Source organism: Erinaceus europaeus, chromosome 5 (genome assembly GCF_950295315.1).
Source record: "Erinaceus europaeus chromosome 5, mEriEur2.1, whole genome shotgun sequence".
In the NCBI taxonomy this organism is placed as follows: Eukaryota; Metazoa; Chordata; class Mammalia; order Eulipotyphla; family Erinaceidae; genus Erinaceus; species Erinaceus europaeus.
The window spans coordinates 87663038-87680349 of NC_080166.1; the positions used below are offsets into that span (position 1 = coordinate 87663038).

A 17312-nucleotide genomic window follows, 5' to 3' on the forward strand; every position below is an offset into this window, starting at 1 on the left:
CCTCCTCCCTTCTCAGTTTCTCTCTGTCTCTATCCAATACATACATAAATAAAGGCAGTTTTAAAATATTAAAAAAAGATAGACTATTTACTGATTTTAAGAGTAAGGGTATATACTATGATCAGTATTCTAGCCACCGTGGCCTTGTATTTTAAAGGATAGCTTACTAGAGTTTTCCTTAATATCATAATTTATTCCAACCTGGAATACTGTATTGTTAAATCACTAATAATATCAACTATCACTTAATATTGGAAGAAGCAAGATGTAGCAAGTATAAATAATACTAGTGAAGTGAGATCATACAGCTCCTGACACTGTGTTGATGTAAATGTCCATAAAGACACAGCCTCTTATATAACTGGATATTACTGGGCCTATCATTATGTCAACTAAAGTCCAAGATGCTCTAAATGTAAAGACAATCACATCTCCCATGCAAGGTGTTTTAAAAAGCTGGCCATGCCTCTACCATTGGTAAATATGTATTATGGCTATGACAGCTTAATTAACTTTTGCAGCAAGTTTGAAATTTTTGAAACTCAAATCTGAGCCATTTTGTTTTCTGGAGCTTTAAAGTGAACAAGAAATACAGGGGACAGAAGAAAAACCACACAACACAAACACAAGGCTTTTTCAGAAACTAACAATTCCCTGGGATCCATGTGGAAAATCCAGCATCTGACATTCTTCCACTAGGTGCAGTTCTTCCTACTGACAGGTCACTCTGTGTCCTTCATGCAAGGATGGCAGAAGGTCACAGAGTGGCTCTCTGGGGCATCCAAGGGAGATTCCTCCTCACAGCACCACAATGACCACCCAGGTGATCTGAGACCACTACCTTAGCCTCACTGAGTGGCACTTGGGCTCCTTGAGAGCGACTTGGGGTCTAGAAGATTGAAATGGACTTTGTTTTTGTTTTTTTTTTGTCTCTGATGGGACTGAAGACAAAAAAAAAAATAGGTCACATGGCTCCCCCTGCATTGCTCAGACTGACAGGGACTCAGAGGTCACACAGGTTCCTGTGCTAAATGTGAATAAATGTGGGGCCCGAGTGAGATCAATAGAGTTAACAGGTGAGGAAAGTATTTACATACTTTCCTCATGTCTGGGAGCTGCTCTCTGCCCTGATCCAGATTTCTAGTTCTATTTTCAACTCTGACACTATCTCCTCAGACAATACTTTTAGTCCACCTGCATGTTAGCTGTCAGCCCAGGCAAAAAAAGACTAAAGTCATGGGCCCCTAGGAACATACCTAAAATGGACTTCCTAGCTTCTTTCTACACAACAACTCCTGATTTCATCTGCTATTTTCCTACCTTTTGGTGCCCATATACTAAACAATTTTTCTTGCTTTATATCTTACCACCTTTCAGCCACCAAGTTGCAGATGGTACTATGACTCCATTCTGACTTTCCTGGGCAGACGACCTCACCAGTGTGTCCTTGAACCTCTCCTCCCCAGAGCCCTGCCCCACTAGGAAAAGATAGAAACAGGCTGGGGGTGTGGATCCACCTGCCAACATCCATGCCCAGCAGAGAAGCAATTACAGAAGCTAGACTCCCACATTCTGCTCCCCAAAAAGAATTCTGGTCCATACTCCCAGAGGGATAAAAATAGGGATTCTTCCAATGTAGGGGATGGGACAGGGAACTCTGGTGGTGGGAACTGTGTGGAACTGTACCCCTGTGATCTTACAGCCTTGTTCATCATTATTAAATCACTAATGAAAAAAAAAGTATAAGTGTCTGAAAGGTCAACACAACTGGTTTGACTGTCATCATTTCTCTGAACCAATGATTCACTGTATGGTGTGGGAATGAATATACTTCATGTTTTTCACTTTAGTAGTTAGAGGCCATGCAGCTTGCGTTACAACTGAAAAGAGAAATCAATACGAAAGGGTCAAAGCAAAGGGCAGGGGGAAAGGATGGTGCCGGGAATGACAGGTTTAGCAGCCACTGTGGTTCCACTTACCCAGATGTGCTTTTCATGAGATGGAGAAGGATGGATGGAGAAAGAAAAGCACACAAGCATTAATGGACACGTTGCCATCCAGAGGAAGCCATGGGATAGAACAAGAGCATCGTTTCAGAAGTGGGAAGGCTCAGGTGTGAGAAAGCCATGGTGCGTGCCTTCAGTGATGGACAGGGTCACCATGACACACATACTCACTGTGTCCCAAATAGCATCAGGCTGAGGGTGCTGCAAATAGCAGACCAGCGAGTCTGTTCCTTGAAATGAAGCCACTCTGAAACGTGCACCACCACGTTCCCAGCCTCCACTATACAGCACCCAGGCACCAGCACCTCATGGAAGACATGCTACACTCCAGGCCACTTCTGAGCTCTTTCACAGAGAGCCACAATGACTCAGAAGTAGCTGGTTTTCCAGGCAGGAGGATAAACCCACTATGAGAGAGATCAAGACTCCCTCAAGGGACAGTGAAGGACTTTTTTGAAGGCCAGACTATCTGGAACTAGTTCTCATAGAGAATTTGGCTCCACGTGTGAGCATGATTTGATCCTCATTGCAGGCCCAGTCACTGACTGTTGTACAGGAGTTCTTGTCATTTGTTTTTCCAGATGTGTCCCCAGCAATCAGGACAGGAGAGAATGAGAGCTACCTGCCACCCCTGTCCTCCTGACACATGACTGCGTCCTCTTATTTAGCCTGGAGGCAAAAGTTGTTTACATTCATTGAGTCTCTTCCCATGGAGACACTCCTTTATGTGAACAAAACAATCTAGGATTGTTGCTGGAAGGAAGAAGTGAACCGGCAGGCTCACTAAATCACTAGAAATCATCACAGTGTCAACTATGGATGCACTTTCAGAAGTAGCCCGCTGGAACCTGGGTATAGTAGAGGCACTGAGAAAATGTGGAACTGAAATAATTCAGCAAACAGCAATGGGATATTACACCCAGTTCTCTATAAGAAGCATAATAGATGGATTGTTAGCAAAATAAAACTGTCACTACAACTCATAACATCGATCCGTATACCAAACTATGAAGCAAAGAATTCCAGTTTCAGAGATAAGGCAGGCTGCAGTGTCCTTGCTGTGGGCAGTCACTGGAGGGACAGACCGGAAGTGCGTGGAACACCCGACATGTGCCTCCCTGGATGCATTCATTCAGAGAAACCATGTATTTCTCCATTCAGTGGACATTTCTACAGAACTGTATTTTCTTTTATCTTCACTTTGAAACAATGTTGCAGACTTTTTTTTATTTGCAAATAACCAAACACAGAAATTTCCATATAGATTGGCATCATAATGTCCTGAGGAATTTAAGGCATATTTTTCATATCATGCATACAACTGGAAAGAAAACTTAAGATGAGAGAGAGAGTGCTTGTAGGTGCTTCAAGTGGTCTTTCTATAAACATATCTGTGACATACTATATTGGGGAGCAAGAAATGCGGGATAGAGAAATAATATCTTGGCGTTTGGGCAGTGGCACAGCTGGTTAAGCACAAACAGTATTAAGCGCATGGACCTGCACTAAGACCTAGGTTCAAGCCCCCATTCCCCACCTGCCTGGGGGAAGCTTCACAAGCAGTGAAGTAGGGCTGCAGGTCTATCTATCTATCTATCTATCTATCTATCTATCTATCTATCTATCTATCTCCCCCCTCTCTATCTCTCTCTCCCCCCTCTCTCTCGATTTCTCTCTGTTCTATCCAATAAAATTGAAAAAAAATGGCTTCCAGGAGCAGTGGATTTGTAGTGCTGGCACTGAGCCCCAGCAATAACTCTGGAGTCAAAGGAAGGAAGACTGGAGAAAGTCAGGACATTCTGAGTGCATTGAAATCAAGAATTTGGTATCTAAAACAAGGAAGGAAAAAAGAACAGGAGAAAGTTATCGTGCTGGGAAGAGAACAAGCCTTTTAAACATATGAGGGTGGCCTGGGTAGATGAAGTAAACTCTGAGCTGAGAAGACTATGGTGGTCTGGAAGTGTGTGTGCTGGGACTGTGACCTTACAATCTTGGAAAGCATCATGAACTCACTAACAGAATCTAGAAAGCAGGTAGAACAAGGACCTCTGGGCTTGAGTAAGTGATTCTTGAATAAGAATGATTGGGACTGATGACAAGCTTCTGGATATGGGCGTGGGGTGTGTCAAGCCTAGGGCAGAGAATAGTGCTAGGAGTACTGAAGCAAAGGAGCCTCCTCTATGCTGTTGGGAATGTCAGTGGGTCCAACCCTATGGAGAGCAGTCTAGAGAACTCTCAGAAGGCTAGAAATGGACCTGCCCTATGACCCTGCAATTTCTCTCCTGGAGTTAGATCCTAAGGAACCAAACACACCCATCCAAAAAGATCTGTGTATGCCTATGTTCATAGTATCACAACTTGTAATAGCCAAAACCTGGAAGCAACCCAAGTGACCAACAACAGATGAGTGGCTGAGAAAATTGTGGTCTATATACACAATAGAATACTGCTCAGTTGTTAAAAATGGTGAATTCACTTTCTTCACCTCATCTTGGATGGAGCTTGAAGGAATCCTGTGAAGTGAGATCAGCCAGAAAGTGAAGGATGAATATGGGATGATCCCACTCATAGAGAGAAGTTAAGAAATAAGAACAGGAGGAAAAGCACTTAGCAGAACTTGGACTTTGGTGTACTGCACCAAAGTAAAAGACTTTGGGGTTGGGGGAGTGCTCAGGTCCTGGAACAGGATGGCAGAGGAGGACCTAGGTGGGGTTAGATTGTTATGTGGGAAACTGAGAAATATTACACATGTACCAAGTACTGTATTTTATTGTTGACTGTAAACCATGAAATCTTCCCAAAAAAGAAAGAAGAAAAGGAAGAGGAGGAAGAGGAGGGGGAAGGGGAGGAGGAGGAGTAGACATGCTCAAGTCATACAACTTAAAGGCTAGATTGGAATGGGTACCTTTTTAACTTTTTTTTTTTAACTTTATGTTCTTTGGGTAGATCCCTAGTAGAAGAAGCTTCAATGTGGACAATGATTCTCCGAAAGCCACTATTCTGTTACATATAGCTACCTCACATTTCATTGATTTAAATCTCTTCTTTGGCAGAACCAGGACCTCACATGTGTTATATGTACACATACAAGCATACATACATGTATATATGTACACATACACATACATACATACATATATATATATTTGTTGTTTTGTTTTTTCTTTCCTTCAGGGTTATCGCTGGGGCTCAGCGCCATCACTACAAATCCTGGCGGCTATTTCTTCCATGTTATTGGACAGGACAGAGAGAAATTGCGATGGGAGGGGGAGATAGAGAGGGAGAAAGACACCTGCAGACCTGCTTCACTGCTTTTTTTTTTTTTTTTTTACAGATGGGGAACCGGGCGCCTGAACCCAAATCCTTGTGCAGAGCCCTTGTGTTTAGTATTATGTGCTCTTAACTGGGTGCACCAAAGTCTTTATTTATTTATTTTTTTTGTGTGAAAGAAGAAAAGACACCTAGCTTACATGTATATATACGTGTAGCATTACGCAGATGGGAAAACACACTCAGAGGTCCTGACATATCAAACAAATCAACATCCAGAATCCCACTCATTTGTGGATTTAAACACACACTTAATATTTATTAAAGAAAAGAACATTGTGGAGCTTTGGCAATATTTGTCATTACAAGCATTTCACTGGACATTTATTTACTTAGAGAGATGCAAGCGCTAAATCTGTCCAGTGTCAAAGCCTGAAAGCATGATGGATTAAGATTGTGCATACAGGATACACTCAGGATCACAATGGAAAGAAGTAAACTTAAGCTGTCCAGTTTCACTTCTCTGTCTTTGAAGTTTGCACATCACAACCCACTGGTAACAATTCACTGTGACTGCTATACTCCACGGAGAAGCTGCATCACCAGGGATGCTGCTAATGGCTAAATTAGAAGGTTAATTTTACCTTAATAATGTTGAAAGTTTGATTTCAAATACGAAATATTCATAATTTAGCAGAGCTGTCCAGTGAGGGGGATAGCACATATGAATAACTTATCTCTACTGAAACTACAGTTGGAAATTCAGAAATGAGTTGGCATATTCATATTCAAATGTACTTTTCAAGGGAAGTGTCAAGATGTAGCAAATTTCAACACCCATGACTTTGTCATATTTTGGTCATTGCTGGGGGTTCACCACTCCAGGATGACTTTTTAAGAAGAAGACACAGACAAAGAGACCAAAGAGACGAGAGTGAGAGAGAGAGAGATGAAGAGACCAGAGCACTGAAACTTCCTCCTCTGCAGTGGTGACTGGGCTTGAAAGGGAACCAGGTCTGTGTCATAAGTCACAATACAGTCTTCAAATGAGGAGCCAGGCAGGGGTGCACCTGTCTGAGCACATGCACCACAGTGCACAAGAACCTGGGTTGAAGCCCCTGCTCCCCATCTGCAGGGGGAAGCTTCATGAATGGTGAAGCAGGGCTGCAGGTGTCTCTCTACCTCACTCTTCTTCTCTATCCTTGTCCCTCTCAATTTCTCTCTGTCCTATCAAATTAAGTAACTAAAGTTTAAAAAAATAGATGCTTAAAATACTAAAGGAAGGAAGGAAGGAAGGAAGGAAGGAAGGAAGGAAGGAAGGAAGGAAAGAAGGAAGACAAGAGTATGCATTAGTTTGGAAGACCAACCTAGATTCTGGAATAAAAGAAAAACTATGATCCAAGAAATTAACTTAAAGGGGCCAGATGGTGGTGCATATAGTGGATATAGAATCAAGTTAGTGAGATAATCCTCAAGGATTAGGGGAGCTAAACCAGGTGGCAGAAGAAAGACCAAGGAAGCGACTATGAATATACAAAGAATTAGTAGGTGGGCTTTAGTGTCACACAATTATTGTGCACATTAGCCTAACTGCTGTCAAGTTTGTGGAATGAAGACATTGGAGGAAAGCAGTGCACAGACAAGGCACAGTACAGTGAGCTGGGCTGAACAGTGGCTGACTGCAGGCTTGGCTCCCATGTTCTGATGGAAGAACACCACTGTGAAAATCCAACTTAGGAAAGTAAAGAATGACAAGACCCAACATTATAAATTTTCTATTTCTCATAGGACAATAGCTAGAAATCCCAGGAAAGCAAATGTCTACATCAGAAAATAAATTAAGAATAGAATTAACTTAGAACACAGATGGAGAAAGTTCAGGGTTACGTACTTCAAAGTAGACTTTAGTTTGGGACTGCCACCAAGCAAAGTTTGGAACTTCAGAGAATATGGAATGCCATGAATGCTGCTATCTGCAAGAACTACCCCCAATAGTTTACCAAGATGTGTCAGAACTCTTTGGAGAACATTTCTCCCAACTAAATTTAAATCCATAGATTATCAATCAAAGACACCTGGTATCCTAGAAAGGTTGAAAATAATGTGTTTTCCCCCCTTCCCCAGCTCTTCCTTATCTTAATAGAGATCAAAGCATCTAATACAAACTTTGACACAGTGGACATATGTCTAACTAGTTTGTCCTGGAAAAGTCCGTCTGCCTGGTCAGTGGATACAGTGTATAAAATGACTGTCAGGAAACTATCATCACACTCACTCACGGATAGTACTCTAAGTTTTATTTTTTAAATCCTATAAATAAGACTTTTTATTCTTATTTATTTATTTATTTATTTATTTTCCCTTTTGTTGCCCTTGTTGTTTAACATTGTTGCGGTTATTGATGTTGTTGTTGTTGGATAGGACAGAGAAAAGCAAAGAGAGGAGAGGAAGACAGAGAAGGGGAGAGAAAGACAGACACCTGTAGACCTACTTCACTGCTTGTGAAGCAACTCCCCTGCTTGTGGGGAGCCAGGGGCTCGAACTGGGATCCTTCCACCAGTCCTTGAGCTTTGGCCACTTGCGCTTAACCCTCTGCGCCACTGCCCGACTCCCAGTACTCTATATTTTATAAGAAGGGACCAAAACGCCCAATGGGGAAAAGAAAGACTTTTACCAATGGTGTTGGGAGAACTTGGAGAGCCACATCAATAAAAATGAAACTAGGTCACCAATTAACACAAGAGGCCAAATTAGCTCAAAACAGATCAAAGATCTGTATATCAGACCTGAAATTATAAAATGGATAGAATAATACATTGGTGAAACATTTCAGGACCTTAACACTAAAGACGTATTTGAAGACTCCACCCCATGGACAAGGGGAACAAAAACAATAATTAACAAGTGGGACTATATCCAACTGAAAAGCTTCTACACATCAAAAAAAAAAAAATTCCATGAGGATAAACAGGAAACCCAGCAGATAGGAAAAGATATTTTCACACTACACTTCAGACAAGCGGCTGATATCAAACACCTGTAAAGAACTTGGGAGTCAGGCGGAAGTGCAGCAGGTCAAGTGCACATGGTGCAAAGCGCAAGGACCGGCATAAGGATCCCAGTTTGAGTCCCCAACTCCCCACCTGCAAGGGGGCCGCTTCACAAGTGGTGAAACAGGTCTGCAGGTGTCTTTGTTTCCCACTTTGTCTCCCCTCCTCTCTCGATTTCTTTCTGTCCTATCCAACAGCAACAACATCAATAGCAACAACAACAATAAGGATAACAACAAGGGCCACAAAATGGGAAAATAGGGCCTCCAGGAGCAATGGATTTGAAGTGCAGTCACCGAACCCCAGCAATAATTCTGGAGGGAAAAAAAGAAAGAAAAAAAAATACCCGCTCCTACAGCTCAACAAAAAGAAAAAGAATAGCCCAGTTCAAAAGTTGGCAGAAGACATGAATAGATGGTTCTCTGAAGAAGAGATGCACATGGCCCACAGACATAAGCAGAAATGCTCCAGTTCACTCAGCACCAGAGAAATGTGAATTAAAGCCATAGGAGATTCCACCTCATGCCTGTGATGATAAGATTATGAAGAAGATCAGTGTAGGGGAGGATGTGGAGAGAGGGGAACTCTACCACACTGCTGGTGGGAGTGCTAAAGGGTGTAGTCACTCTGGAGAACAGTGTGGAGAATCATTAGACTAATACAAATGGAGATGCCATAGGACCCAGCAATCCCACTTGTTGTTATGCTTCTAAATTCTGCTTATAAGACCTTCTGTTTTGATCATCACATTAGGTTCGCTTGTATTACTTATGATGTGGTCTATTTACATAATCACTGTTTTACCTGGGTCCCGCCCTGCCTGCAGGGTATTGGTTTAATCACCCCTGCTTAGATGGAAGCTTTCTATGTTCTGTTCACACTCTTTTTTTTTGCTCTGCCCCCTCTCCTAGTCATTTCCTTTTCCTTGTCACTTCCAGTGAAGAGACGCATAAAAGGCGATGTAACGGATTAATAAACGAGATACTGCTTCCCAGCTCAGCCATGAGTCCCTGCTCATCTCTCTCTACCGCCCGTGAAGCTAGCCCGGCCCGGCACCCACTCCTAGGCATTTATCCAAAAGATACAATAACACTGATTAGAAAAGACATATACACCTCCATGTTCATAGCAGCTTTATCCACAGTAGTCAAAATTTGGAAACAACAAAAATGTCCTTTAACAGATGACTAGACAAAAAAGCCATGAGATATATACTCAGTGGAGCACTAGTCAGCAATGAGAGGATAATATTAGGGGCCAGGTGGTGCTGCACATGGTTGAGCATGCATGTCACAATGCACAAGGACCCGGGTTCAAGTCCCTGGTCCCCACCTGCAAGAGAAAAGCTTTGTGAGTTGTGAAGCAGGGATGCAGGTATCTCTCTATCTCTTTCCCTCTCTATCTCCCCATTCCCTCTCAGTTTCTAGCTGTCTCTATCCAATAACAAATAAAGATAATACAAATTTTATTTTATTTTATTTTTTTACCTCCAGGATTATCACTGGGACTCAGTGCCTGCACTACAAATCTACTGCTCCTAGAGGCCATTTGTTCTCTTTGGTTGCCCTGGTTGTTTATCACTGTTGTTGTTATTGGATAGGACAGAAAGAAATGGAGAGAGGAGGGGAAGACAGAGAGGGGGAGAGAAACATAGACACTTGCAGACCCGCTTCACGGCTTGTGAAGCGACCCCCTGCAGGTGGGGAGCTGGGGGCTCGAACCAGGATCCTTTCACTGGTCCTTGCACTTTGCACCATGTGCTCTTAACCCACTGCACTACCACAAAAAAAAAATTTTTTTTTAAGAATAATATTGTACCATTTAGGATAAAGTGGGTGGAAATGGAGAAGAGGATGCTCAGTGAAGGAAGTAAGAAGGTGAAGAACAACTACAGAATGATTTCTATAGCAGAATATAAAGAACTGATATATGAATGTGAAACAAAATGTCAACCTCTGTCTCAGACTGTGGGAGAACTAGAGTGGTTATCTATGGGGGTAGGGATGGACACGCAGACCTTTGGTGACAGGGGTGGTAAGAAACTATATTCACAATGAAAAAGAAAGAAGGAAGGAAGGAAGGAAGGAAGGAAGGAAGGAAGGAAGGAAGGAAGGAAACTCAGAAAGTAAAAAAGAAAGAAAGAAAGGAAGGGAGGAAGGAAGGAAGGAAAGAAGGAGGCAGGGGTAGATAGCATAATGGTTATGCAAAGAGACTTTCATGTCTGAGGTTCTGAAGTCTCAGGTTCAATCGCTCACACCACCATAAACCAGAGCTGAGTAAGGAAGAAAGACACAGAGCTGGGAGATGTGATACATGTACCAACAACTGTATTTATTGTAGACCATTAATCCCCGTAATGAAGGTTTTTAAAAAGTTCTATTTTTGCTTACTGGAATCTATTGAGAATATTAAACAAAACCCACTAAATGCAAACACAAAGGAACCAAAAAAAAAATCCAAATGCATTTCTAGAGTACACAAGAGGGTGTGATAGAGAGAGAGAGAGAGAGAGAGAGAGAGGAATGGATGGAATGTCTTTTTTTCTTTTTTTGCCTCCAGGGTAATCGCTGGGGCTTGGTGCCTGCACTACAAATCCACTGCTCCTGGAGGCCATTTTTCTTTCCATTTTATTGGATAGGACAGAAATTGAGAGAGGAGGGGGAGGCAGGGGGGAGAGAAATAAAGATAGACACCTACAGACCTGCTCCCTACAGGTGGGGAGCTAGGGCTTGAACCAGGATCCTTGTGTGGGTCCCTGTGCTTAGTACTATGTGTGCTTAACTGGTGCTCCACTGCCTGACCCCCAAGAGAGATGGAATCTTCTATATGAAACTGTAAAGACTTTAGCAACTTCAAGAACTAGTGCTGGATATTTCCCTACAATTAAGAAGAAGAACAACAACAAAAACACATTCCTGAATATGTAAAATTTTTGCAAACAATTCCCCTTTCCTGTGTCATGGAAACATTACATGGACATACTTGGCTCTGTTGTGAGCAGGGAGGGACACAGGGCATGGTGCTGTGCAAGTCAACTTATTTATGAACACAGAACTCAGCTGTATTGCTCATGAATGCCGGCTGCACATTTATGTTCATAACGTTGTTGCTCTGGGATGATCAATGCTAAGGTAAATGTGCATTCCTTAGCATAATATTCTACTTTAAGGGATAACTTTTCATAGCCCAATCATTTTCAAGAGAACTAGTATTTGTGTTAAAAGGAATCCAATAAAACAAGACAGAGATAATGAATTATTTTAGAAGGCTTTTTTTTTCTTAATAAGTCATAAAATGGGATAAGTAAGAGCTTTCTAGATGAGAATCGCTAAAACTCAAGGCCTTCATATGCACCATGGTGATACTTAAAAGAGACTGATGAGGTACTAGAAATGAGAAAATAAATTCTTGTTTGAAATGAGAGAGCCTTTCACTATATAGAAAAATTACATTTCCAAGGTCAGGTCTCTTTATCCTCACAGCATTTCTGCTGCATTTGGCGTAAGTCACACATTCATACAACAATTAGGCTGGTGAACTGCTCTGAAAGTTGTAAGTCCCCATTTTCTCCTAAGTCTACAAATCAGGTGAGGAAGCAAATCTGAGTTGATCGATACACTGATCAGCCTAATGCTGCAACCATGTGAGCAGATATGCTCCAATAACAGGACAGAGTAACAGATAGTCTCTCACGGACATGAGAGCTGGTAGGGGCATTATATGCACAACACCGTTCAGAGCCAAGGAAGCCACATGATAGTAGGGAGCAAAGAGAAAAATCACTGGCTTCTAAAGAACATTATTTCAGACATGCTATTTCATCATGGAAAATGTTACTGTGTATTTTTAAAAAATATGTTATTTATGGACCCACATGCTAAGACAGTGGCTAAGACCCAAGAGTTGCCTAGTTTTCCAAGTCCTTTATGTGTTCTAATTTGCATGCGAATGAAAAGCCCTATGAGCAGGTTCCTGACAGATGCCAAACAAGCTGCTGTGAGTCTGAAATAAGTCTACATCTACACAGTAGGAAAAACGTGCTCCTTTTAAACACTCCACCTGAAGATGAGATCATTTCGCCTTCGTTAGGAGAAGGAAGCACAAGGTTGGATGACATACCCTGATCCTGTCATCCAGATTCACTACTGAAATTACCATCGAGAAGAATGGAATATTGTTAAGACTCCACTCAGACATTTCCCTGAATTTTGAAACACATGCTTTGATTACTTATAAGATAGTACTTATTTCTGCCACAAGCGGGCTTGATAGTCATTTCAGAGTGCAGCCTCCTAGAAGCAGAACACGAAAGCTCTCGATGGCTTCAGACTCAAGGGGCCCGGGCCTTGCCCTAGGTCAGCATTTTCTCCTTACCCACTCTTGCCAGTTCCCTACAGCCAATGGCACAAAGTAAATAAAAGTTATAAAAAAAAGAGGAAACATTCTCCAGACCTACTTTTTTTTCAGTCTTCTGTCCTTCTCAGCTTGAGTTCCGAGTTTACTTAACCCCAGGGACTCCTGAGCTGCTGCTTCTGTTTCCATAAAGCCTCCTGTGAAGAAGTAATTGTTCACATCAGCTGAGATACTTGGCATCCATCCCAACATGGAGTGATTTTATTTTAAATATATTTATTACATCCCAACATGGAATTATTTTAAGTATATTTGTTTATTTGCTATTGGATAGAGACAGAAATTGAAAAGGGGTAGGGGAAGACAGAGAGAAAGAGAGACAGAGAGATACCTGCGGTCCTACTTCACCACTTGTGAAGCTTTCCCCCTGCAGGTGGGGACCAGGGGCTCAAACCTGGGTCCTTGTGTACTATGTGTGTGCTTAACCAGGTGTGCCCCTACCTGGCCCCTTGAGCTCTTGATTTTATTTAATTTATTATTTATTGTATAGAGACAGAGAGAAATTGAGATGGAAGTGGGGGTCAGAGCAGGAGAGAGAGACCTGTGTGTGGTCCTGCTTCATCATTAGTGAATTTTTCCTCCTTCAGGTGGGGACAGGGAGCTTGAACTCAGGTCCTTGTGCCTCATAATGTGTACACTCACTTGGGTGCACCCCCATGTGACCCCTCCAGCATTAATTCTTTTCTTTCCCCTCCAGGGTTATCACTGGGGCTCGGTGCCAGTACAATGAATCCGCCACTCTTGGCCATTTTTTCCCCCATTTTATTGGATAGGACAGAGAGAAATTGAAAGAGAAGGGGGAGTTAGGAAGAGACAGAGAGACTTCTGCAACCCTGCTTCACTGCTTGTGAAGCATCCTCCTGCAGGACGCTTGTCCTCCTTGTGCTTAGTATTATATGTGCTTACCACCGTTGTGCCACTGCCCGACGCCCAGCAATACATTCTTAAAAGGTTATTTGGACAACTGTTTGCATCATTTTTTCTTTGGTCAGTCTTTTTATATCTCATCCAACATGCTTGCAATGATGAAGGTAGATAACTAAACATGGACTGAGGATGAGAAAGAACAGGTACCACTGCATATGCCATTAATTGCACTTGGCAGCTAGGGAATGTGTGTAGCCCGTATCCTGGCGAACAACTGAATTTGCAGTCTCTGTATTTTGAATTCTAGTCCCATGGTTTGTGAAAATCTGTCAACCCTCAAAAAACACTCTTTTAAAAAAATATTTTAAATTATTTTTATTTATTATTGGATAGAGAGAGCCAGAAACCAAGAGTGAATGAGGGAGACAGAGAGGAAGAGAGACAGAGCAACACCTGCAGCCCTACTTCACTACTTGTGAAGCTTTCCCCCTGCAAGTGGGGACTGGGGGCTGGAACCTGGGTCCTTGCACATTTTAACATGTGCTCAGCCAGGTGCGCCACCACCTGGGCCCTAGATATTTATTTATTACTGGTTAACAGAAATCATAGTAGTTTCTGGTGTGTAGCTTCAGATCACCAAAGAGGTTGTATTATTCACTGAGATCACACTGAGCTCCTCAGTCAAGCCCCTGGCCCTGCTCTGTGGAGAATCAGAGCTGTTCACCTACTGGGGATAAGCAGCATCCCAATATCCAGCCTGAGAGACTGGAGAGACATCTGTGAAATGCTCAAAAGTTGTCCAACTCCTACTCCTGGAGACCTCCTCTGCTCAGATGACTGACTTCTTTCATCAAAACCTCACTTCCAGGGGCCAGGTGCTGGTGCACCTGGTTGAGCACACACCATTACAGTGCACAAGGAACCAGTTTCAAACCCCTGGTCCCCACCTGCAGGGGGAAAGCAGGGTTACAGGTGTCTCTGTGTCTCTCTCCCTCTCTATTTCCTCCTATCTTCTCAATTTCTCTGTGTCTCTATCCAATAATAGTAATAATCAAAAACAAACAAACAAAAACACCTCACTCCCAGAATGGCTTATGTCCTGGTACACTTTGTTTCATTTTGTGAATCTTATAATGATATCTAGAAAAAATATATAAATCTTTCTTTTTAAAAAATTTATTTTTTATTTAAGAAAGGATAAATTAACAAATCCATAGGGTAGGAGGGGTACAACTCCACACAATTCCCACCACCCAATCTCCATATCCCACCCCCTCCCCTGATATAAATATTTCTTTAGAAGACCCTGGCAAGAGTTGCTTTTACCCTGTATGTGTTGCCATTTTTTAAAAAAAAGTTAGTGTCATAATCACTGGCTTAGTGAAATATACAGTACACACACACACACACACACACACACACACACACATTTCTGGGATGAAAGAAGGAAGATAAGAACATAGAGTTACATGTTTTACAATGCAATTGTATCATTCAGGATCCCTACACATATGGTTAATGCATAAACTATTTATTTTAATTGAGAAATGAGAATTCATCTTCTGAATCACCATAAGTCAGAGCTGAGTAGTGCTCTGTTAAAGAAGAAAGAAAGAAAGAAAGGAAGGAAGAAAGGAAGGGAGGAAGGGAGGAAGGAAGGAAGAGGAGAATAAAAACTCAACCCTGGTGTCTATATTTTGTCTTTAATATATACTCTGTGAAAAACAAAGTTCAGATAAATAAAAAAGCTAACTAATTTCAAATGTGTTAAGGTATCTATAAAAGGTAAGACACTGAAACTCAAATTCAAGAGTATGCAGAAAGATATGACCACTCTTGCAAATACTACTGTATTTGCAAAGTTTCACCAGCATAGTAATAAGAACTCTTAGAGACAGCTTTGCTACCATGTCACTGTAACAGATACTCTCCAACCAAGACCGAAGGACTCAACAAGGCTGAACTTGCTAGGGCAAGATGACAAGTTTTTCTTTGCACCTGTTGGTTTCACAGCACCTAGAAAAGATCTAAGTGTTTAAGCAAATGCCAGTGCAGGTGGCCAAGCAGTGGTGCACCTGGTTAAGCGCACATATTATCCAGCTCAAGGACCCGACTTGAAGCCCCTGCCTCCCACCTGCATGGGTGATATTATACTTTCATACACACACACAATGGAATACTACTCAGCTATCAAAAATGATGTAATTATCACCTTTTTCTCATCTTGAATGGAACTTGAAGGACTCATGGTAACTGAGATCAGCCAGGAGGGGAAGGACAGTTAACAGGTGGAATTCAAGACACAAGGACAGGGAAGGCAAACACTGGTGAAACTTGAAGTGGACATGCTTGTAGCAGCAAAGTCAGGAACTAGGGGAGTGAGGAGGGGGTAGTCAGGAGAAGGGGGTGAGAGGATATGGGGCACGCAGGGTACTGTCACCAAAAGGACTAAGGCTGGTGGTGGGAAGGACGTGCAGACACCCATCTTGGGACGATGAGATGTGGACCCCAGTGACAGCTGTCTTATCACCCATCCTTTTACCAGTGAAGCAATAGTGGTGTCTAGCCACCTTCCCAGGTTTGGGTTCCCTTTTTTTTTTTAAAAAAATTCTTTATTGGGGGATTAATGGTTTACAGTCAACAGTAAATACAACAGTTTTTACATTTGTCATATTTCCCAGTTTTCCACATAACAATACAACCCCCACTAGGTCCTCCTCGGCCATCCTGTTCCAGGACCTGAACTTAGGTTCCCTTCCCAACTGTCCTTGCTTATATTTAGTGAGGTTTTGCTTGTCAAACCAGTGAGAAATATTCTTTACCTTAGAAGCTAGTGCTTTTGTATAGGATTCTGAAACTCCATGAATCTGTATTTTATTTACTTATTTATTAGTGATTTAATAATGATGAACAAGATTATAGGATAAGAAGGGTACAATTCCACACAGTTCCCCACTATAGTTCCAGGTCCCATCCCCTCCCTTGGAAACTTCCCTATTCTTTATCCCTCAGGGAGAATTGACCAAAATTATTTTATTGTATTTGTTTTATTTTAATGAGAGAGGAGAAAGACCAGAGTACTGTTCAGCTCTGGCTTGTGATAGTTCAGGGGCTTGAATCTGGGACTTTGGAGACGTAGGCGGGAAAATCATTTTGCAGAACCATTGTGCTATCTCCTCCACATCCCCTAGCTCTATATTAGTATTATTATTATTGCATTTATTTATTTATTTTTACCAGAACACTGATCAGCTCTGGCTTAAGATGGTGTGGGGGATTGAACCTGAGACTTTAAAGCCTCGGGCATGAATGTCCCTTGCATAACCATTATGCTATCTTCCCTCGCCCAACGCTATAACTCTTTTATATTGAGACAACATTCATCTTTCTACAGTGTTAACATTTCGCAATGGAAAGGTCACTAACTTTTCCACATAGTGTCTCTTTAATTATGTCATGAATTATCCACATGGGCTGGCGGGGGAAATGAACACATACATTTATGATTTGCTCTTTACCCACTCTAAATTCTCTCTTTATTAAATTTTGATTATTTCTTAATTCTATTAGATAGAAACAGAGAAAAATCGAGAGGGGAGGGGGAATAGAGAAGAAGAGAGACAGAGAGACACCTGCAGCCCTGCTTCACCACTTGTGAAGCTTCTCCCCTGCAGGTGTGGACCAGGGGCTAGAACCCAGGCCCTCT

General features: G+C 42.0%; 1 protein-coding gene across 1 annotated transcript in view; it reads right to left on the minus strand.

Annotated features, from left to right (window-relative positions):
- LOC103108300 (liprin-alpha-2) overlaps positions 1–17312 on the minus strand; it is a 430491-nt gene that overhangs the window by 53693 nt on the left and 359486 nt on the right. Inside the window, 1 exon segment of the mRNA XM_060191502.1 lies at positions 12783–12876. Coding sequence (XP_060047485.1) covers positions 12783–12876 — 94 coding nt within the window.